Genomic DNA, 23552 nt, shown 5'->3' with positions numbered 1-23552 from the left:
TTTGGAAGAAGGAGCAGAAAGACTGTAAGAGCCAGGAAGGAGGTGCAGGACCATACGGAAATGGTCTTACAGGTGCCCGGGACCCTTCTACAAACCTACAGCAATGGTGTCAGCATGCACAAGACCCATGCAGACTTAGGCAGGCAAAAACCCAGCACAGAACTGTGGAAATGAACTGAGCAAGCCCCACTCTCAGTGGAAGAATTATTGGCAGCAGACTCTAGATGGGCTGACTAAATCCTGGTGGATGAACTTGCACTGAGGGACATTTGGGGACACTAACTTTACATGATAGGCCCTAACACAAATGACGGAATTATGAATTCCAGTGGGGGGGTATGAGAGGGTGCCAAAGGAGAAGGAGGTATAAAGATGATTTTCCAAATGAAATACACAAAAATTCAATAAAATTTTTTTAGGAAGTCTATAATCCCTGCTTTCTCTTCAAATGCTTTTATGTTTAATACAGAAAAATAATAGATACACATTTCTGAAGACAAAAATGATTTAAATATGCTATTTTAGGAGATCCTCCTAAATATTTATTGTCAACTGACAGGATTCAGAATCACCTAAGAGACACCCAGCACACCTGTGAGGAAAGGTCTGATTAGGTTAGCCTCTGGGTATGCCTGCACGGGATTATCTAGATTAGGTTAAATGAGCTGGGAAGACCCTCCTTAATTAAGAATAGCACCATTCCAATGTGCTGAAGTCCTGGTATGAATAAAAAAGAGGAACTGGCCAGTGTGGTGGCATGTGTCTTTAGTTCCAGCAATTGGGAAGCAGAGGCAAGCGGATCTCTGTGAGTTCAAGACCAGCCTGGTCTATATAGTGAGTTCCAGGATAACTGGGCTACAGGGAGACCCTGTCTCAAAAAGACCAAAAACAAAAGAAAAAAGGAAGAATTAAGCTGAGCAGTGAGTACTCGTCTCCCTGTCTCCTGCCTGCCAGTGCAATGTAACCACTGGCTGCCTCAAGCTCCTGCAGTCATAATTCCCCTACTATGTGGGTTAAAGAGACAGTTCAGTGGTTAAGAACACTGGCTGCTCTTGCAGAGGACTAGGGTTCGGTTCCCTGCACACACATGGTGGCTAACAAGTGTCCACAACTCCAGCTCCAGAGAAATCTGACACCCCTTTCTGGCCTCTGCAAGTATTGCATGCATGGTGCACTTCCATACATGTAGACAAAACACTCACACACATAAAGTAAAAATAAGTAATAAAGGAAGGGAGGGAGGGAGGGGGGGAGGAAGAAAGAAAGACCTATAGACATTAAGGCTGGAGGGATCTCAACTGTGTAACAGGTAACCTAGCCAGATCATCTCACCATTTGAAGGTGCAGCTTCACACACACCAAACACACACACACACACTCTTTCCAGAGTATTTTTCAATATCACATTCTCAAATATCAACACAGACAATATGGAGAAAAGAAGAGATTAGGAAATATCACAAAGACAGACAAACAGAAAAGAATATAGAGACCAAAGAAGACTGGTGTATCACTGCCTGGCTGAAGTTAGCGGGGGGTGGGGGGGCGGGGGGCGGCAGGGCACATCAGGGCTGAAGACAGGTCCAGGGACAAGAGCTACAGAGGGGAAACAGAAGGAGAAAATGTTACAGGAAAAGTGCTAGAGAGGAAAAGAGGAAGAGAGATGAAGCATAGAGAGAGTCAGGAAGAAAGAGAGACAGAAGGACGAACAGAAAAGAGGAAAAGGGCAAGAAACGGGTAAGAAAGACCAGAGAGAGAAGGGAGCAAGAAAGGAGACACTTACACCACATACACGTGTGTCTGTGTGTATGTGTGCACATGTATGTGGTATATGTGTCTCTACACACACAGACTGAGAGAAAAAAGACATGATAAGAAACTGAAAGAATTGTGACATCTAAGAAAACAAGTTCTGAAATACTGTTAGAATAATGGGGCTACACTCCAAGATTCACCTTTGAAAGACGCTGACACCATAGTCAATGGCAAAGAGACACTGTGCACTGGTAGAGTGGGGCAGAACTTCATGGAAAGGGTAGAGACAGTATGCCTGGGGCAGGAGGAGGAAGGAGCAAGAGGCAAAGAGACAATGTCTCACATTCCTCAGTAGGAAGTCAATTAAAACTGAATAATCAGCAAGGAGCAAGAAGCCCCAAGTTAAAAGCTTGGTGGCAGCAGCAATTAGAGGAGGAGAGCAGCAGGGTGTCTGCAAGCCTGCTGAACTCTAACCCTCTAAAAACCATACCCTTACAAACCTTTGATCAATTAAAAAAAAGATGTTTTAAAAGTAGTGTTACATGCAATCAATAAAATTCATCAAAACAAGTCTTTGTTCATCCTCTACAGCCACCAACAATCCCCTTACCAAATTTCACAGAGTCAGGCAAACAACAAAGCAAACTATGCTGACTTCTTCAACGTGTACAAAAGGCTTGGCCATTTCCCCATTTGTGCAATAATTCTATCACTTCAAGACAGCAGAAATCATACAAATGATGATTTACAACCTTCCTTCTTCTAAAATTCAATCCCTCCAGGAACATTTTACAAAAGCTCACAGCCCTCCACTTCTATGTCAGAGCTGAGGTTTGTTCTGAAGTTCTATGTCATAAGCACAGTTCATTAAAGATGCTTTCACATCAACTTTATGCTACTTTAGAAAGTTTAGAGCAAAACAAGTGTTTTGGGGATGGGTGTGCCTTGCTACCTTAGACCAGGCTGACCTCAAACTTGCAATCTTCCTGCCTCATTCTCCCAGGTGTTGTGACCAACACCTGGCTTATAGCAAATTAAAACAAAGCAACCCATCCCATCATCTGCCTTGGACTCAGCAACAACTTAAGATTCCTGTGGTGCCAACCAGTCCTAAAAGGAATGTTTGGCAAGCTAGACTCACCCTGTTAAACACTGGCAGCATCATGTACAGCTTCTCCTCCTGTTCCTTCTGGGTCATGTGCCGGGGAGGATGGCACAACTCAGTGAAGAGCCTGCGGAGGTGCATCAGGCCCAAGGCGTTGTCCTGTGGGCTGCATTCCTCCTGCCGTGGCCGTCCCATGATCCTCTTCACCATGTTCATCTTGACTGGTGGGTGATAAACACTGCTGACTCTGTAGGAAGATACCAAGACACCAACAGTCAAAATGTTACCACCTTTCCTAGATCAAGCAAGCATGTAAGAACTTATAAAGAGTCCTAAGATTAGTAAACTCTGCTCAAACATTTCTGTATACTTCTTTAAATGGAAAAGATAGAGAAGCAAAGTTACTGCTGATAAATCTCCCATGCAACTTTCTGTTAGAGCAGCAAAAAACCCCATAACTGTTTTAAAAAACAAAACAAAAAAAACAAAAAAACCCTCTATCTATTGAAAGACTCAGTTTTTCAGTTTTACTGGTCATTCACCTGTTCATAGATCTACCATAGAAAGGCAGGTTCACCTAAGTTATGCTAAATAGATGGGCAAAAGTCCTAGTGGGTCAATGAGATAGTGAACTTTCCTGCCTGGAATTCCACCTCCTACTATGTAATTTGCATGGCTTCATGGCTTTTTTCCTTCTTCCCCCTACTCTCCCCCTCAAGGCAGCTGGCTGAGATTTACAGCTCGCCTACCTTGAGGATTTTTCTTTATATTCTAATAAAATTGTCTTAAAGCTTCTGTTAGAGTTCATTCTTAAATTCTTTTATGACACTAGGAGTGGTGGCCCACACCTTTAGTCCCACCACTGGGGAGGCAGAGTCAGGACGATCTCTGAATTCAAGACCAGCCTGGTCTACATGAGGGGCTACAGGGAGACCCTGTCTCAAAAAGACCACACACACAAAAAAAATTCTTTTATGGGTGAGACTATGAACCCTCTAGGGGATGCTGTTTCTCCTCTGTATCACTATTAATATGTTGCTTAAGAGTTACATATATCTAAAAGGAATAAAAAGCTAGAAAATTATCACAAATCTTGTAACATCTAGAACAAATCACCCCCTTGTAAGGAACATTATATGGAAAATGGAATACAAACTGTTATACTAAAAACTAGTCCAAAAAACATGTATATTTAGCTTAGTCATATATGCCTAGTACACACCTGAGGGCACACACCCAAGTAACCAGATGGCGAGAGCGGAGGAGACCACAGAGATAGCTATATGCCGAATGACATCAAAGAGGACTATAAGAAGGCCCACTTAGAGCAGGACCCCAGAGCTGGACCTGCACAGACGAAGTACTCCGCAGCCCAGGAACCAGAAGCCGTTACAGGTGACCATGCCCTTGGGGAAGGCTACTTTAGGGACTTAGGATTTGTGTGAATGTGTGACTTGCCTCTAATAAATGACATTATAATTGAGTGCAGTCTCAGCCTCCACTATTTGGTCCTCATGACATCCCCCAATATCAAACCCCACAATTTTTCTATATTTTTAATTTTTCAACACAATGGACTTTGAGCATCTGCTAAGCAATTTGTTAGTATGAAAATAAGTAAATGAAATGATATCCCACTGTAAGTTATAAATCATAAAATGACTGAAGATGATTCTATAACTAAAGATCACGGGGGGGGGGGGGTTTTTTGTTTTTTCTTTAAAACTGGGTTTCTCTATGTAGCACTGGTTGACCTGGAACTTGCTATGTAGACCAGGATGGCCTTGAACTTGAGAGAAGCACCTGCTTCTGCCTCCAGAGTGATGGGATTAAAGGTATGTGCCACCACACCCAAACACAGATCTCTTTTTAAAAATTTATTTTATGTGTATGTGTACTTTGTCTGCATGTATTTGGTACACCAGATGTATGTAACGCACTTGGAGGCCAGAAGAGAGCCTCCAATCCTCTGGAACTGACTGACGTTAGTGGTTGTTAGCTACCATGCAGGTGCTAGTTATCAAACCCAGGTCCTCTGCAAGTGTAGCCAGTGCTCTTAACCATTGAGTCATCCCTCCAGACCCTAGGATCATGTTCTTAAACTGTAGTTGGAAATCATTATTAAGTCTTATTAATTAATTGTAGTGATAAACATTTTTTAAAGAAATAGGAGAGAATGGATTGCATATGCCAAGGATAAGGATAAGGGTAAGGATATATCAGTGTGTACTGAGTCGAAATATAAAATATATCCTTTGCTGGACCTGAAACTGAACAATAAACTAATCACTGGGTTAAAGTATATGTGAATCAATCACACACAGCTTTCAGAAAGTATCAATAGCCCTTTTCAACCATCACTAACTGTGCCAACAATGAGCTAATTTCAGACACAAAAACAGGAAATCTTACCAAAGGAACCAGGAAGGCTGGGAAAACCTTGTGGACAAGCACAATTTAGATGAAAAGCAGTTTGATTTTTAGTCTGAAAAAGTGGCCATACCCTGAGTATAATTTTTAATTTTTCTACCTAATCACATCTATGCCATGTCTTAAGAAATGAGGACAACTGCAAAGCTGGAATTCTAAGTACTAAAGGTCAGCTTACTGATTTTTTTAAAAAACTTAAAACAAAAATCTGAAGCATAATTTCCCTTGAGAAGTCTGAGTGAACTGCAAAATTGACCTAGGCCTTCTGGCTCCCCAGAGGAGGGAAGGCATGAGAGGAAACTTCCAGATGAGGGGCAGCCACATTTTCCAGAACTCTGTCACCAGCCAACCCTTAAGTGCTTTCTCAGAGTTGAAGACCCATCTGAGAGACCTGCAAGTGTCCCTAAAGAATAGACTTTTAAAAACTCTTGTTCACAAAGAGTAAACAAGAGAATCTTATAAGAGTAAAAACAGATGCTCCCAGAGGCTGTAAGCTTATTGAAAATCCCAGTGCTAGGGGTGGGTTACCTCCCTAGGTGTTGTTGGCCAGGGAGTCCCTAGAAGCCTCTAAAACTAAACAAAACGAAAGGCTATTGCCCCATTGCTGTTGGTTGCATTCCAGAAGTGGATGGCTAGACCCTATTGCTGAAGACGTTGCATGCTTTGGTTACGGGACCTGGAGAAGTAAGGCTAGGATTGAGCTGGGAGTGTCCCCTCCTTGTAGTCTGGCTCTCATAATGCCAGAAGGTGCTACTAAGTTTGCTGGGGAAAATTGTGGTCCAAAGTCTTACTTAGCTGTGGTTCCCACGTGCTTCATGATGGAAGTGCCACGTAAGATTGTGAGTTAGTGCAATAGTGGTACAAATAGTTATGGATAGAATCAGCTTTCTGACTGGACTTAAGGCCAGCTCCACAGGGAATTATTCATACCTGGTCCTGGGAACTTGGACAAAAACCTGTGGCCAGAGAAGTCATAGGCTCAGTAGAAAAACAACTGCTGTTGCTTTGGTAAACGAATACGCTGTTCTGACGAAGGTACTCCCCAGCATCTGTATTTCTGACCATGGGCTATTACTGATGCCAGTGCTCATTTGGACATTTTCCTGTTTCTTGTTTTCTTCCCTTATCTCACTTGCATTTTAGAGGAAAATTAATGCCACTGAGACTCACCACTAGCCAAACTCTGGAAATAGAGAAATAAGAAACAAAGGTTTGGTACTCAGCTGGCATGAGAGGTTCATACTCAGACATACGTCACTATCGCCAAGGCTCTAGGACTGTTGCAGAAAAGGAGTCAGAAAGAATGTAAGAGTCGGAGGAAGGAGTGGGATATTGTGTAGCAATTTCCTCCAAGATAAAACCTTTCATCTTGGAGGGAAATTCATTAAGACACAGGATGTTTTAAGGTAACCTAAAACATTCCATCCTGCAGGGAGCTCCTTAAACTCTGGAAGTAAACCACTCAAAGGCTTCAGGAAGTCCCTGAAACTGACCAGATATACACTAGGTCCCACCCTTCCTAAGCATGTAACAGTCATTCAAACAGGCATGGTGGAACCTCACTGTGGTTTGGATTTGTATCTCCTTAATGTCTGGTGATACCAAGCATATTTTCATACAACCCTTACTCACTGGGTGTCTTCTTTTGAGAAACGATTTGGATTATTACTATTTTTTTTTTTTTTTTTTTTTTTTTTTTTGTCTTTTTGAGACAAGGTCTCTCTGTAGCCTGAGCTGCCCTGGAACTCACTATGTAGACTAGGCTGGCCTTGAATTCACAGAAATCCACCTGCCTCTGCCTCCCAAGTGCTGGGACTACAGGCGTGCACCACCACACCCGGTTGGATTATTACTATTAAGTTGTGAATCTCTTGTATATTTGAGATCCTTAACAGATATAAAGCCCCTTAACAGATATATAACCAACAAGCATTTTCTCCTGCTCTATAGGTTGCCTCTTCATGTCTATGATTGCTTATTCTGATGTGCAAAAAGGTTCAGGTCTAATGTAATTCAATGACTATTTTTTGCATTTGTTGCCTATACTATTAAAAAATTTACTCATTTTTATTTTATGTGTATGAGTTTTTTGACTACATGTATGTAAGTGCACCTGTGTCACGCAGTGCCCACAGTGGCCAGAAGAGGGCATCAGATATCATGGAACTGGAGTTATGGATGGTTGTTAGCCACCATGTGGGTGCTGGGAATAGAACCCAGGTCCTCCGCAAGAGCAGCCAGTGCTCTTAACCACTGAGTCATTTCTCTAGGCTCTGTTGCCTGTACTTTTAACGTCATAATCAAAGCTATCATTTCCTAAACCAATAGCAAGATGCTTTCACTCTAATCTTTTTTTCTAGGTTTTTGGTTTGTAGTTTTATACTAAAATCTTTGAATTGCTTTGACTGACTTTTGCACATGCTGTAAAATAAGAGTCTGATTTCAGTTTTCTGCACATGGACACACAGTTTTCCTATCATCAATTATTATAGGGATTGTCTCTGCCTGTAATTCGTTCTTGGTCCATTTGTTGAAGATCAGCTGACTATAAAGGCATGGATTTATTTCTAGGTTATTCTGTTCCATTAATCTAAATGTTAAAGTTACCATAGATTTGTAATGTATTTTGAAGCCAAGAAAAATGAAGCCTCCAGTTTTGTTCTTCAAGATTGCTGTACATTGTCGATATTGGTGGTACCATAGGAAATTTTAAGATTTTGTTTGTTTATTTGCCATTCTTCAGACTGGCCTCTAACTTCTGGTCTAAACTAATCTTCCTGCTTCAGCCATTTGCACAGACTGGTTATCAGTGTGTAGGCCCTCAGTCTCAGCTGGGTTTTGTTTGTTTTTTTCTTTCTTTCTTTTTTTTAAGACAGGTTCTCCCTGTAGCCCTCACCTCTGCCTGCCTCTGCCTCCTGAGTGCTAGGATTAAAAGTATATGCCACCATGCCCCACCTGTTTATCTTTTTCTATTCCTATAAATGATGCCATTGGCTTTTGACAGGAATTGCACTGACTAAAGATGAGAATGTTTTAAGATTAATTCAACTAATCTATGAAAACGGAATCTCTGCATTTATCTGTCGTCTTTATCTCTCATCAGTGTGTAATAGTTTTCAGTGTAGAAATCTTTTACTTAAGCTTATCTCTAAGAATTATGTCATTTTGTGCTACTGTGTATGTAACTGTTTTCTTCCTTTAATGAAGATCCCTAAAATATAAACGACTCATTCATAATCCCACAGTGGGTAAAAAAACAACTGGATGAGAACCCAGGCCTTCAAGCTCCTCCTCATGTATAGTCACTAACTTGACTTGTTAATGCACCTACTTTGAATAAGAAAATTCTTAGAAACTATAACTCTACCTATCATGCTTATTTAACATTAAAGAATGATCAGAATCTGAAAAATTGTTAAAAATCAATTTTCACTTTAATAAAAAAAAAAAAAATTCCTGCCCGGCGTGGTGGCACATACCTTTAATCTAGGCAGTATCGCCAATCTAATATTTTATGCTAATGCTTGAAAAATACTTTAAATTTCCCCAACCCAAATCTTTTTTTTTTTAAAAAAAGAGAAACCTTATTTATTATTTTTATGTGTATGAATGTATTGCCTGCATATGTGTAAGTGTACCTGTGTCATGCAGTACCCAAGGAGGTCAGAAGAGGTTGTCAAATCCCCCTGGAAATGGAGTTATGAACAGCTGTTAGCTGCCATGTGAGTGCTGGCAATTGAACCTTGGTCATTTGCAAGAGCAGCCAGTGCTCTTAACCTCTGAGCCATCTCTCCAGCCTCATCAGCCCAAATCTTTCAACAAGTTTTTCTTTGTTTAAATTATAGAAGGATGCAGACCAAGTCCACGCCTCAAAAATAGACTTAAGTTACCAGCAACCTCTAAGAGGCTTGATAAAAACTTTCAGTAGCAGTTTTCGTAACTGATAACTTCTTAATTTCATGAGAAGAAATAAATCACTCCAATGGCCAAGGGAAATATTATCGTTTCATCGAAGAGTTGTAATTCTACAGGCACCTCCCCCTTTCAATTTTTCTAGGAGAAACAAACTTTTTTTTTAACACTTTGAAGAGCAAGGACAAAACTTTTAGTTTTGTGTGTATAAACTAGCAACTTCACATGTAAATTAAGACAGAATTATAGATACAGCACTGAATCCAAATTTTTAAAAATTTCTACCTACTTGCCTAGCTGTAAGAAATCCTGGAACCAATCCCCAGTACCACTGCTACTACTGACAGCAATAATAGATTAAATTAAAGCACTTTCTGCCTTTCAATGACAGTATCAGAGTTTATTCCAATATATGGGATGTTACAATCCCAGCCACCTCCTTCATAGCACAAAAACCTAAGACTGGTCCCCAGATCGTGTGCTTATCATACATCACACACTGAACTGCAGAATTCCTAGTCTTTAAACACCTCTGCAGTGTAGAAAACATTCCCCAGAGCCACAACAAACTTACCACCACCTGAGAATACTAAGACTTACAGATAGGAACAGCTACTGCTGACATCACCCAGCCAGCATCCTTCAGACCTCTAGGTAGGGCTTCCAGGGCTCTTCTGGGAGCCCGGATTACCATCCCTGACAAGAGCCCCAAAGGTACACTGACATTAATGGAAGGCTAGCTGACCCTACTAAGACAGTATGATTCAATTATACTATGAAATAAACTTTTATAGTTGGACCTGAAATTCCTAGCACCCTTTAAAGGTGTTTATATAGAGTGTGTGTCCAATTTTGTATATTAGACCTGTAGAGTTCTTACAGCTCAATGCTTCTGTAACTCATGACTGCCTGACACTCAAGCCTGGTGTTCTAGGTATTTCTGCTGGAGTCTGGTTCAGGTGGTTCGGCTGTGAACCTTCTGCACTCTGATCTCAGACAACTTCCCAACATAGTCATACTTAGATGAGTTCAATTACACTACTTTTCAATTTCTAACTTTGGGTTGCTGGGCTATTGTGAAGAAAAGCCTACAGTTCTCCATATTGTTTAAGACATAAATTATTATTTCTACTTCTATTTATAAATTAACAGTTCTAAATAGGTTAAAGGTGTAAGTGCAAACAAAATATCCTTAGCAAATACACAAAGAAATGATTGTAGCATAAATTCTCCTCTAAAATAAGACAAATTTATGGCTAAAACTGCCTCAAAGCTATGATACAAATAGATAGAGCTCTGTAAAAGAAATAATAAACAAAGAGGGGAAAAATGAGTTCATGAGAAATAGATATAAAATATTTCAGATCTTCTAATCAAGTCTTAGTAACCTGAATATCTATGGAACTCTTATAATCAATAGCCCTAGACCAAGCTATGTCTGGAATAAAAATCAGCTATGCTCCTGGTGGCTCCTACCTATAATCTTAGCACTCAGAGTCCACAGCATAAGTTTGAGGGCACCCTGGACTATAGAGTGAGACTGTCCCAAGGAAAAATCACTAACTCAATTGAAAATTTAATCAGTTTGACAATAATAGAATTTATAAACTATATACTTAGTCAAATGGAGATGAACAAACATTTCTGATTAAAATCAAAGCCAACAGCCATTTTTAGGGTAGTCTGATGGTATTATGAACAGTCTTTCATTTGGCAATACACCCTCAATGACACCATCCTGTAGAAATAGTCACAAGATATCCAACAAGACGCATTATGCTATTACATCCTTTGGGTCATTATGTTTTTAGATAGGGCCTCCCTATAAGCCCAGGCTAGCTGGGACTCAAGGTCCTACTATCTCTACCTCCTTCATGCACCATCACATTAGGCTTTGAATTACTTAGTGAAAAGTTGGCAACAGTGTGTAAGTTATGGTATGTCCATAATATAATCTATAGTTGTCAAAGATCAGAAATGTCAAGAACTAGTGACAGGAGAAAAAAAAAATCAAGAAACAAAACCAGAGTTTATCAAACATAAAAGCTCTTAAAAATCAGTATTCTTGTCCTTAAACAGAAAACCACTGAATAAACTGGAAATAAGGTCTTTTCTTGGACTCATCAGATTACTGGGGTGAAATCTGCTTATGAGGATCAAAAGCCTGTGGAGTTATAAACCTGCGAAAACCTAGTGGGAACTATGACAAATTTCAGGGGAGTGAGCCAGCAGGAGAGTGAGCTGCAGGAGAGTGAGCTGCAGGAGAGTGAGCATGCAGGATAGTGAGCTGCAGGAGAGTGAGCTGCAGAAGAGTGAGCATGCAGGAGAGTGAGCTGCAAGAGAATGAGCTGCAGGAGAGTGAGCATGCAGGAGACTGAGCATGCAGGACATGAGACTGAGCATGCAGGGCAGTGAGCATGCAGGAGAGTAAGCATGCAGGACAGTGAGCTGCAGGAGAGTGAGCTGCAAGAGAATGAGCTACAGGAGAGTGAGCAGGAGGAAGAAGTGGCCAGCAGGAGAGTGAGACTGAGGAAAGAGTGGCAAGCAGGAAGGGAAACTCCAGCCTGGACCAGGAGACACAAAACTACCTTTGACTACCCAGGATCTCACACAGGAGACCAGGAAAAGATTCTTGCCTTTGGCAAAGGGTAGGAAGACTGTCAATAAGGAGAAAGTCCCTCCCAAAGAAAGGCCTGCTCCCCCAGGTGAAAGTGCTCACCAGAGCGTTTTCTAGCCTGAGGGTAAGACTCAGAGCCATTCTCCTAGGCTTCAGGCTTCATTCACCTGAGGTGGAGGAAAGTTCAGAGAAAACAGGTGGAAGGTCATGCCCCACTACAACCCTGAGATTGAATAACATTACAGAATAGTTCTCAATATACCAACATGGTACTAAAAAGGACCCCGGAAATCCTGCACAGCACTCAAGAGGTGTAGGCATAACGATTAGGAGTACAAGGATATCCTTGGCTACACAGTAAGTTTGAGGCCAGCCTAGGCTAAAGATCATATTTCAAAAAAAAGTGGTGGGGGTGGGATTTGCACACAACAGATATGAAAGGCTTTGATAGGACCAGAAACTTCCAGAAAGAATAAAGTGCGGCATATCTGAAGGGATAACAGTTAAAAATTGCAAAATTAGATAGATACCAAACCACAGATTCAGGAAACCTACAGAATACCAAGAGAGATAAATACCCAAATGATTCCGTGTAGACATATACTGCAGAGAACAAAAGACAAGGAGACAGTAATAGTTATGAGGCAGGGTTAGGAGTGAAAAAGAAGCACTTTACCCATACAAGAATACACGGTGGACTTTTCATTCAAGGTATTGAACCAAGAGGAAAAGGAATGAATTATATCAAGTGTTAGAATAAAACGCACCAACCTAATTTACCAAATTCCTACATATCAAATTAACTGGAATTCTACATCCAATATTATCCTTCAAAGGAAAAAGAAGAATAAAGTCCTCCTTAGACAAGCCGGGAATTGTGGCATACACCTTTGATCCCAACAGAAGCAGACCTCTGTAAATTCAAGGCCCAGGTATCTATATAATTACATAATGAATTCCAGGCAAACCAGAGCTATATAATGAGACCTTGACTAAACAAACGGGGGTAGGGGGGGAACCACATGTAGAGATGGCTTAGCAGTCAGGAGCAGGTGGCTGTTCTCACAGAGGACCTGAGTGTGAGTCCCAGCACCCACATGGAGGCTAACAACACAACCTTCTGTAACTCCAGTTCCAAGGGATCTGACGCCCTCTTCTGACCTCCTCGGGCACTGCATGAGAAGGATGTACTTAGATACATGCAGGCAATACACATACATATAAAATAAAAATAATAATAAGTAAAATTTTTAAAAAAGAGCAGAAAAAGGCATTCACAGACAATAAAAAACTAAGAAGACTTATTGTAAGATCTCTGCAGGAAAGGTTAAAAGTTCTTTAGAAAGAAGAAAAAGGGGCGGAAATGTAGCTCAGTTGGTGGAATGCTTGCTTACCCTGCTCAAAGCCCTGGGTTCAATCTCCAGTACCACATAAAACCAAATGTGGTAGAACACACCCGAAATTCCTGCACTTGGGAGGTGGAGATAGGGAAATGAGAAGCTCTAGGTTATCTTTGACTACACTGTTGAATTCCAGGCCAGCCTGGGCTTCATGGCACACTGTCTCTACATTATGATTGGAAGAATGCTGCAGAATGAATGAACCAAGACTGCTACACAAATTCTTGTATTATTAATTAACCTAAAAAGATAACGGTTTAAAATAAAAAGTCATAATGTATTGCATGATTCTAATTTTTAAATATATAAGAAGAATAAGTAAGGACAACTTCAGAAGGGATGAGAGGGAAGAACTGGAAATACTGTTATAGGTCCAAATAATGAAAATAAACAGGCATGTTAAAAACTCCAGGGCCACAGCCCTCAAAGTGGCTCAGCATAAAGGAGCTTGTCTTCAAGTCGGACTCCTGAGTTCCACTCCCAGAACCAAGCTGGTAGAAGGAGAGACACAAGCAACTCCTACAAACTGTCCTCTGACCTTCACACATGTGCTGTGGCATGCATGCACCCTCCACACAAAAGAAATTAATATAATAAAGCTTAAAAAATTAATACTCTAATTACTGTGTTAATATTAGAAATAAAAGTAAATCTTACGGCATGTTGAGTTACAACCCAGAAGGCAAAGTGGGGAGGGAGATAAAGAACAAATACAACAAACAGAACACTTACAGACATGACAGGACTCACCACTTAAACATCACTGTATTTACACCAACAAAAACACTGTCAGAGCAGGTGTGGTATCAGAGGCCTTTAATCTCAGCACTCAGGAGGCAGAGGCAGGCAGATCTCTATGAGATCAAAGCCAGCCTAGTCTACATAGTGAGTGCCAGACCAGCCAGAGCTGTATAGTGAGACCCTGTCTCAAATCAGGAGACTAGAATTTGGCTAGAGATATGACTCAGTGGTTAGGAGCACCTATTGCTCTTCCAGAAGACCCAAGTTTGGTTCCCAACATCCACATGCCAATGGTCTGAGTTCCAGGCCAGCTAGGGTTACAGGAAGACCCTGTCTCAAAGGTGATGAAACAAAACAAAAAGAAAAACACAGTCAGCACATGAAAAAGTAATTCTCCTGGCTGAATAGATAGCAGCTTCTTATCCCTGCAATCAGAACAAGGAAAAGCAGAGCCAGTACAACGGCACATGCCTCGAATCCCAGCAGCAGAGAGGTAGAGGCAGGAGGATCTCCAGAAGTTTGAGGCTAACCTGATCTATAATAGTACTGGACTCTAGGCTTAGCCAGGGCTACATAGTGAGACTCTGATAAGATACAGCATGCTTACTAACCAAAAGGAAAATGGAAAGAGGATATCAATTCACACAATGCAGTCTTTAGAACAAGAGAGAAAGTGTTTGGAAAAGCGGGGCCTTTCATTATCTACTGGCGGAGGGGTCAGTTCACCAAGAAGACAATTCTTAATGGGTGTAAGGCAACAATAATGTCAAAATACATGGGGCAAGCTGGGCATGGTGGGGCAAGCTGGGCACAATGGCCCAGGCCTTTAATCCCTGAACTCGGGAGTCAGAGGTAGGTAGATCTCCGTAAGTTTGAAGCTAGCCTGGTCTACATAGAGTTCCAGGCCAGCTGGGGCTACAGGGAGAACCTGTCTCAAAAATACAAAAAAAAATTAAATAAATAATAATAATAAATAAACAAGTAAATAAATAAATTCATGGGGCAAAAGCTGAAAGAAATAGCAGGAGAAAGAGACAAACCCATGATTACAGTTGGTACCCTCAAGTCTTCATTCAGTGATAGATGGAGCATGCAGGAAGTCAGTCCAGATACATGTTATCTGAATTCACCATCAGTCAACTGAAACTAACACAGGCATTTATGGAAAACTCTCAGCACAACAAAGTTCACCAAGACAGACGCCACACTAGATGGATGATAAACCAGTAATAACAAGTTTAAAAGCACAGAAATCCTACAAAACAAACTCTCAGACCACAAGGAAATTAAGCAAATCAGTAATAGGAAAACACCAAGTATCTGGCAATTAAACATGAGTCAAGAATAACTAACATGACTCAGGAATTATCAAGAAAAAGTCTATGCTGGGAATGCAGCTCAGTGGGAAGCACCTGCAAGGCAAGCACAGGCCCTAGGTTTTATCTACACTATAATCAAGAGATGTAGATACAGATGTAGCAGAGGTGAATTACCAATTCAGACAGAGGGCTGGAACAAAGCTCAGTTGGTGGAGTGCTTACCTAGCATGGTTAAAGCCCTGAGTTTGACATCCTCACCTCCACCAACACATAAGCTCATCATGGAGGATGGAGGATTAGAAGTTCAAGGTCATCCTCTGCTACTTAGTGAGTTTGAGACCCCTGTCTCAAAAACAAAAAGCAGGTCAGGTCTTTGATCACAGCACTGGGAGGCAGAAGCAGGTAGATCTCTCTAAGATCAGCCTGGTCTACAAAGCAAGTTCCAAGGTTACATAGTGAGACCCTGTCTCAGAAACAAAACAAAGCAAATATCAGAGCTGAGTATGATAGTCACACCTGAAATTCCAGCACTCAAGAGGCAGAGTCAGGAGGACAGCAGGTTCAAGGTCAGTCTGGGTTTAGTTGTGAGATCCCATGAGGGGGTGGGCGGATGTAAAGACATCAACAAAGCCAAAGCCTAGTTCTTTAAAAAGATCAATAAAACCATGTCTTACTATTGCATGACCAGTCCTGTCTTTTTGTTTTATTTTGATTGTTTGGCTGGGTTTTTTTGGTCCATTTTCTGGGTATTTTGGTCCACACTCTCTTAATGGGGATAGTCTATCACCTAGTATAAAGAAAGTACCCTGGGGGATAAAAATGTGGGCTTCCTGCCTGGAGATTTGGGAATCACTTAGCCCTGGGAAGGTGACCTGATGACCAAGGGTTTGTTTTTTTGGTTTGTTTGTTTGTTTATTTGTTTGTTTTCTGCTAGGCAAAGCAGATGAGGCGCATTCTTGGCAGGGAGAACAACATACTCCATGCCCAGAGCATGAAAGGGGCAGGCCAAGGCTGGAGGATACTTCCATTGTGGCAGAATTTGGACTGGAAGGGGCAGCTCAGTGAGAGATGAGGCTCCAGGATAAATGAAGTCAGGGAGCTTGAAAACTTGGCTGCTAGATTAAGTTGTTTTAGTTTATTCTTCGGAGTAGAGCTTCAACAGAGATTCGAAATTAGAGATGATTTAAGTCAAGACACTAACCTGGCTTGGTGGCTCACACCTTTAATCAGCACAAAGCCCTGGATCTGACACCCTCACCCCCAACAATACATAATATTAGTCTTGGTGCTTAGGGATTAGAAGTTCAAGGTTATCCTCTGCTACACAGTGAATTAGAGAACCCTGTCTTTACAACAAAAACTGGTCAGGTGTTATGGCACAAGCCTTTGACCTCCAGAGTCAGAAGGTGGATCTCTGTGAGTTCAGGGCTACCCTGGTCTCCACTGGGAGTTTCAGACCATCCTGGGCCTGTCTTTAAAAACAAACAAGGCCACGCCTTTAATCCCAGCAGAGGCAGGAAGACCTCTGCGAGTTGGTCTACATAGTGAGTTCCAGGCCAGCTGGGGCTACAGGGAAACCCTTTTTCAAAAAGGCAATAACTGATATGTAAGTTAAAGGTGCTCAGTAATAGTTTAGATGAATAAATTAAAGGCATCTCAAGCCAAAGATAAGTGAAATGAGCCCGATGGCAAGCACGATGCTATACACCTGGAATCCCAGCACTCAGGGCAGAGGCAGGAAGAGCTCAAATGTAGGCAACTTGGGCTAATAGCAAGACCCTGTCTTTAAAATGAGGGACGGGTGGAGAATAAGTCAAAGAGGGGCAAAATTGTCTCCAAATCCTCTTTCTTGCTTATTTTAAAACAAGAACGCTTAAAAGATGGCCTTGTTCTTTATAGCTTCTTTAAATTCCATTTTATTACTTGGAAATGAAAATGACCATCTTGTACAGAGGAATTTGGTACCCCACTGTGTATTTTAAAACATACATCTGGGAAAACGGGTGTAAATTCAGGAAGCAAGAATCACTAATGTGAAAGGAGAAACATCACTAAGAGGAGAGTTAGATGACAGCATCAGAGAAGCAGGCAGCTAGTCCCTCCACAGGAGCTCAGCGTCAACACACTAAGGATAAGGACTACCCTAAGACAGATCAGCATCTCAGTACCACACAGACAGGAGTGAGTGGGACTGGACACAGTCACGTGACTTAAAGTGATGCAGGAGAATGAGAAATGAAAACGTTGTATAGAATTATCACAAATGAAAAAAATACTAATAAAGCAATGACTACGACAAAAACAAGGATGACAAGACAAAGCAGCCTCTTCAGAGTCTGTCAGACTAACACAGGCTCTTCGGAGACTGTATCTATAACTATCATGTTCTTATTATTTCTATTTTTATTTTCTCTAAGTATCAAAATAATATTTTGCTTTTTAAAATTTTTTTTAAAAATTATTTTTATTTTATGTGTATGTGTGTATTGCCTGTATGTAAGTAAATACACCCATGTGGTGCAATGCCCGTGGAGGTCATTAAGTTATGGACAGTTGAGAAACTGCCATGTGGGTACTGGGATTCGAACCCAGGTCTTCTGCAAGAACAGTCAGTGTTCTTAAGTGCTGAGCCATCTCTCCAGCCCCTATATTTTGCCCTTTTAATCAAACTGAAATCTATAGATACACAATGATTGTGACATGACTGGGAAAAAAAAGTTTTTTATGAGACAGGGTCTCCCACTTAAAAGTGTTTCAAGCTGGATGTGGTGGTGCATGCCTTTGATCCCAGCACTTGGGAGGCAGAGGCAGATAGATCTCTGTAAGATGGAGGCCACCCTGGTCTACATAATGAGTTCCAGGTCAGCTGGGGTTACTGGGAGAGCCTGTCTCAAAATGACCATAAAAAAGTGCTTTCAGATCAGCAGGTCTGTATTACCAGAATGCAGGAGGCTGAGGATTATAAGATCCGGCCAGCCTGGGACAAGGCTATCTAAAACCCCAAAATAAGTTTTGGAGACTGAGGATCTAGGGCAGTGGTAGAATGTTTGCCTAGCATGTCCTTGGTTTAAACTTCAGCACTGGGACTAGAGAGAAGCTTCAGCAGTTAAGAGCAGTGGCTGCTCTTCCTGAGAATCCTAGTTTGGTTTCCAGCAGTCACACAGCAGCTAACAACTGTCTGCACCTCCATGGGAACTGCACACAAGTGGTACACTTACATATGTATAAGCAAAACACTCATACACATAAAATAAGTAAATAAACAAATAAATCAGTAAATATTTTTAAAGTTACTGGTGATCCCAGCCCTGGAGGGTGGGATGGGGTAGAGACAGAAGCAGCATGAGTTCAGGATCAGCCTGGGCTACACAGTTAAGTCATAGCCTAGCCAGGGTACAGAGACAAACCCTGTCTAAGCCCCTACTAGCACATATAATTGCTTTCAGAGTATTTATAAGCTATATCTAAAAATTACTGTAATCATGACTGTTTTAGCAAAAATAGAATTACCCAGCTTACTCATGTTTCCAGACTGCCTCAAAACTTGCCCATTATTAAGCATCAAGAACTGAAGCCTCACCACTAAAATTCCAAGGAATGTCTTACAGTCACTATGGTTAAATTCTCAGCCACAATAGCTTTGCTGAAATCAAATTCCTTGAGTGTCTACTATATATAAAGCAGCTCAGAAATACCAGCCGTAGTTTTTACCCCATCCACAGCATGGCTTCGATCCATTCTCTAAACTTTGAACAGATCAGACATAACCTCTTAAAAGTGGTGAGTCAGAATCATCACAGGATAGAAGAGAATCCTAGATCTGAATGCTCGCACATCTCCAGCCACACCCCTCCCGGTCCAGAGCCCATCACCACTCCCTTTGAGGCAGCTCTGACCTGCCATGCATGGGGATTTTCCCCACTGAGGTTTTTCCTCTGCTTGAAATGGAAGATTGTTTTTAGCTGCCTGACAACCCATCGTAGATACTTCATTTCCTTAATCCTAAAGCAATTTGAATACATGTCTACAGAAATAACTTGGTCATTAATTCAAAGATACTTCTCAGTCCACTGTCCATCTTTCCTACACCATTGTCTGGTCCAGCCAAGCCGGTTGCACTTCCTGGTGCTTGCACTTAAGATGCGCTTGCTTGCCACCACAGCAACCAAGACATTCCTTTGGAAAATAAAACCTTTCACTGTGACAGACTCTTGCCAGGTTGTAGTCGTGATCCTCCTGCCTCACTCAACTTCCTGAGTGTTGGGGGAACCCCCTCTCTGCAAAAAAAGGTTGGAAAATATGTCATAAGCTCAAGGTAAAAGATTATTTTAAGCTGGGCATGGTGGCGCATGCCTTTATTGCCAGCAGAGGCAGAGGCAGGCGGATCTCTGTGAATTCGAGGCCAGCCTGGTCTACATAGTGAGTTCCAGGACAGCTGGGGCTACAGGGAGACCCTGTCCCAAAAAGATTTAAAAAAAAATAAATTAAGAAGAAACAAAACAAAAACTAGACACATACATACAGAACCAACCTTATCAAAATTAAAGGCTGTCATATGCCAAAATCAACAAAGGACAAGTGAACGAATAAACAACAAATCACAAACTGGAAAAAAACAAAAAGCAAAAACCCTTGCAACACATAAATGAATAGAAAAGCATGAGACGTAAAATATACAAAGCATACCTTTTAGTCAATGACAGAAAAGCAAACACTCCAAAGAAAAGTGAACAAACCACAAATATACATTTCATAGAAAAAGAATCAATGATCACAGATCCTAGCAAGGCTGCACAACCTGGTTGGTAATAAAAGAAAGGAAGTGGTCAAGTTTACAGGGCTGGAGAGATGATTCAGCAGTTAAGAGTACTGGCTGGTCTTGCAGAGGACTCAGGTTCAATTCCCAGCACCCACATGGCAGCTAGCAACCATCTGTAACTCCAGTTCCAGGGGATCCAATGCCCTCTTGCAGGCAGTACACTCATACACATAAAATAAGAATAGGAACTGGAGAGATGGCTCAGCAGTTAAGAATACTTTCTGTTCTTCCAGAGGACCTGGGTTGGAGTCCCAACATCAACATGATGGCTAACAACCATTTATTGATACCTCCAGTTCCAGGGGATTGGACACACTCTTCTGTCCTCCATGGGCACTGTATGCACGTGGTACACTTAAGATGCACGCAGGCAAAACACTCATACACATAAATAAATAAAATTAATTAAAAAAAGATCAGTCACACCCAGACATGGTGGCCCAAGCCTGTAATCCTAGCACACGGGAAGCAGAGCCAGAGCCAGAGGTAGAACCAGGAGTATCTCTGTGAGATGGAGGCCAGTTTGATCTACATAATGAATTCTAGACCAGCTGGGGCTTCAGGGAGACACTGCCTTTAAAAAAAAAAAAAAAAAATGTGCCACCACACCTGGCATAAATAAATTTTTAAAAAAAAAAAAAAAGCACAAAATGGGGCTGGAAAGATGGCTCAGTGGTTGAGAGCCCTGATTGCTCTTGCAGAGGACTTGGGTTCAATTCCTAGCACCCAAACGGCAGCTAGCAACCTCTGTAACTCTAGTTCCAGGGGATCCTATGCCCTCTTCTGACCTCCTTAGGCATTGCATGACACAAGTGCAAGTTCCTACATGCAAGCAATACACTCATACACCTAAAATAAAAATAATGGATAAAAGAAAAAGTATTTTAAGAAAAGAAAGTACACTTTAAAAAAAATCAAGTTTACAGAGGCCAAAATAAATCCTTTCCCCATTAAAATAAAAGAATTCTATGAAGCTGGGTGTGGTGGCACATACCTTTGATTCCAGCACTTGGGAGACAGAAGCCAGTGGATCTCTGTATGGTTCAAGGCCAGCCAGGTCTACATAGCGAGTTCCAGGCCAGCTGGGGCTACAGGGAGACCCTGTCTCAAAAAAGACACCCCCCCCCAAAAAAAAAAGAAAAAAAGAAAAAGAAACAAGTTGAAAAATATAATGTGATACTTTATTTATTATTATTATTTTTTAACAGAGCATAGGGTAGGGGTTTATTTACAGAAGAGTAGGTGCCCCACATTTATGGCTGTGCCATAAAGTCCACACTCAAATACAGATCCTGTGCCCTCCCGAGAGCAGCACAAAATGGTGAGAGAGGTGCCTCTCGGTGTTCTTGGCTTATATGTCCTTTGCCCTTCCCCCCCACATACAGCTAAAGTTGACTGACTGGGTGGGAGGGGTAACTGACTCCCTGCTATGATACCACATTTTAAAATAAACATCTAGCTACCAGGTATGCTGGCACACACCTTTAATACCAGCACTCAGAAGGCAGAGGCAGGTGACCTCTGTGAGTTTGAGGCCAGTATAGTCTACATAGTGAGTTCTAGCCCATTCAAGGTTACACAGTGAGACTTTGCCTCAAAATAGATGAACAAGCAAGCAAGCAAACAAACAAAGCTTCGGAACAAAACCACAGACACTCCTAATTATATATTCCTAGTACTACACTATTTTGCAGGGACATGTGAATCTACAACATTTTGCTCATATACATATATATAGTACAAAGTGAAGGAGCAGTCAGCAGAGAATTCTGGGTCACTCCCAGAAGGAAGCAGAGCATGGTGAGGAGAATCCCACAGGAGAAAGCACAGCCCTAACTGATTTCTTCCAAGTAAGCCTTGTTCATATCATAAAACAGATTTTGCTATTTATAAATCTTGAAAAGTTTTACATTGTATATATGAAGTGCTAAATATGACATGAGACGTCTTTACTTCACATCTTTCTCTCTGGTCAGCTAATGTTCTCTTTATTCACAGACCACATGTGATGACAGACAGCATTTGTGTTTTTCTTGCAGTAAATTATCTTTTTTGAAAATTATTTTTTCTCAGTGGAAGAAAAAGGTGATCCTTGCTTTATCCTAAATATACTATAAAGATAAAACAAAGTATAGTTATTTTCTTATTTGTTTTTTATTGAATTTTTGTGTATTTCATTTCGAACATCTCAATCAATTGTATCGTCTTTATAGTCCCATCCCTACTGGCACCCTTCTATAATTCCCCACTGGAATTCATACATTCTGTCATTTGTGTTAAGGCCTATTGTGTCAAGTTAGTGTCCCCAGACGTTCCTCAGTGCAAGTTCATCTACTGAGGTCTAGTCAACTTATCTAGAGTCCCTCGCTTTAGCAAGATCAGCTCTTCCTCACCCAGCACTAATCAGTAGCCAATATTTCTTCAGCTAAGATTGGGGTCTGCTATCCATTTCCCCATTCCTATGCTGGGTTTTTGTCTGCTTGAGTTTTCATGGGACTTCTATATGCTGACACCATTGCTGTAGATTCATATGAGCAGGGTTCCAGGAGCCCATAGGACTCTGTTTCCATATGGTCATGCATGTCCTCCCTGGCTCTTATAATCTTTACACTCCCTCTTCCACAATACTCCCTGAGCCCTGGGTGGGTAAAGTTTAATATAGGAGTCCTGTCCAAAAACTAGCATTCTGCAGACTTTTAATCCCATTTGTGAACTTTTCTTTCCTGGTCCTCTGTTGCATGAGGGAGCTTCATTAATGAGAATTGAGAGATTCATTAGTGACCTCTTTATCCCTGTTCTATGTTCCCTGAGCCTTAAGTGTAGAGGCTGCCTTGTAGATGTGTCACTTAGGACTGGGCAATTCATAGACAATGTGTATGTGTGACCAGTTGTTGTACTTGGTGATAGTCTCTGGCTGGTGCAAAAGAAGCTTCTCTGATGAGTGGTGACGGATATTTGTCTGTAAAAATACTGTATTACAGAGCTATAGTAATAAAAACAGCATGGTATTAGCACAAAAATAGACCAGTAGATCAATGGAACATAACTGAAGATCCAAACATGAGTACATGCAATTTTAGCCACCTGATACTTGACAAAGAGGCCAAGAACATTCACTGGAGGAATGACAGCATCTTCAGCAAATGGTGCTGACAAAACTGGATCCCCACCTGTAAAAGAATGAAACTAAACCCTTATCTTTCAACTTGCACAAAAGTCAACTCCAAATGGATCAAAGACCTCAATGTGAAGGGTGAAACTCTGAAACTGTTAGAAGAAAACATTGGCAATAAACTACAAGATATAGATGTAGGAAAGGACTTTCTAAATCAGACATCAATTGCTCAGGAATTAAGGTCAAGAATCAACAAGTGGGAGCTCATTAAACTAAAAAGTTTCTGCATATCAAAAGAAACAACCAAAGAAGTGAAGAGAAAACCCAGAGAGTGGGAGA

At 41.3% G+C, this 23552-nt stretch overlaps 1 protein-coding gene across 6 annotated transcripts in view; it reads right to left on the bottom strand.

The window, feature by feature from the left end:
- Positions 1-23552, bottom strand: part of Wdfy3 (WD repeat and FYVE domain containing 3) — a 269996-nt gene that overhangs the window by 195522 nt on the left and 50922 nt on the right. For all 6 annotated transcript variants that reach the window (XM_017802846.2, XM_017802849.2, XM_029555330.1 and 3 more), the window contains one exon: positions 2897-3107. In XM_017802846.2, coding sequence (XP_017658335.1) covers positions 2897-3076 — 180 coding nt within the window. In that variant the 5' untranslated portion in view covers positions 3077-3107. The remainder of the gene's footprint in view (positions 1-2896; positions 3108-23552) is intronic.

This window comes from Nannospalax galili, unplaced genomic scaffold (assembly GCF_000622305.1).
Source record: "Nannospalax galili isolate Female #2095 unplaced genomic scaffold, S.galili_v1.0 scaffold405, whole genome shotgun sequence".
Lineage (NCBI taxonomy): Eukaryota > Metazoa > Chordata > Mammalia > Rodentia > Spalacidae > Nannospalax > Nannospalax galili.
This window is presented reverse-complemented; position numbering and strand designations above follow the sequence as displayed.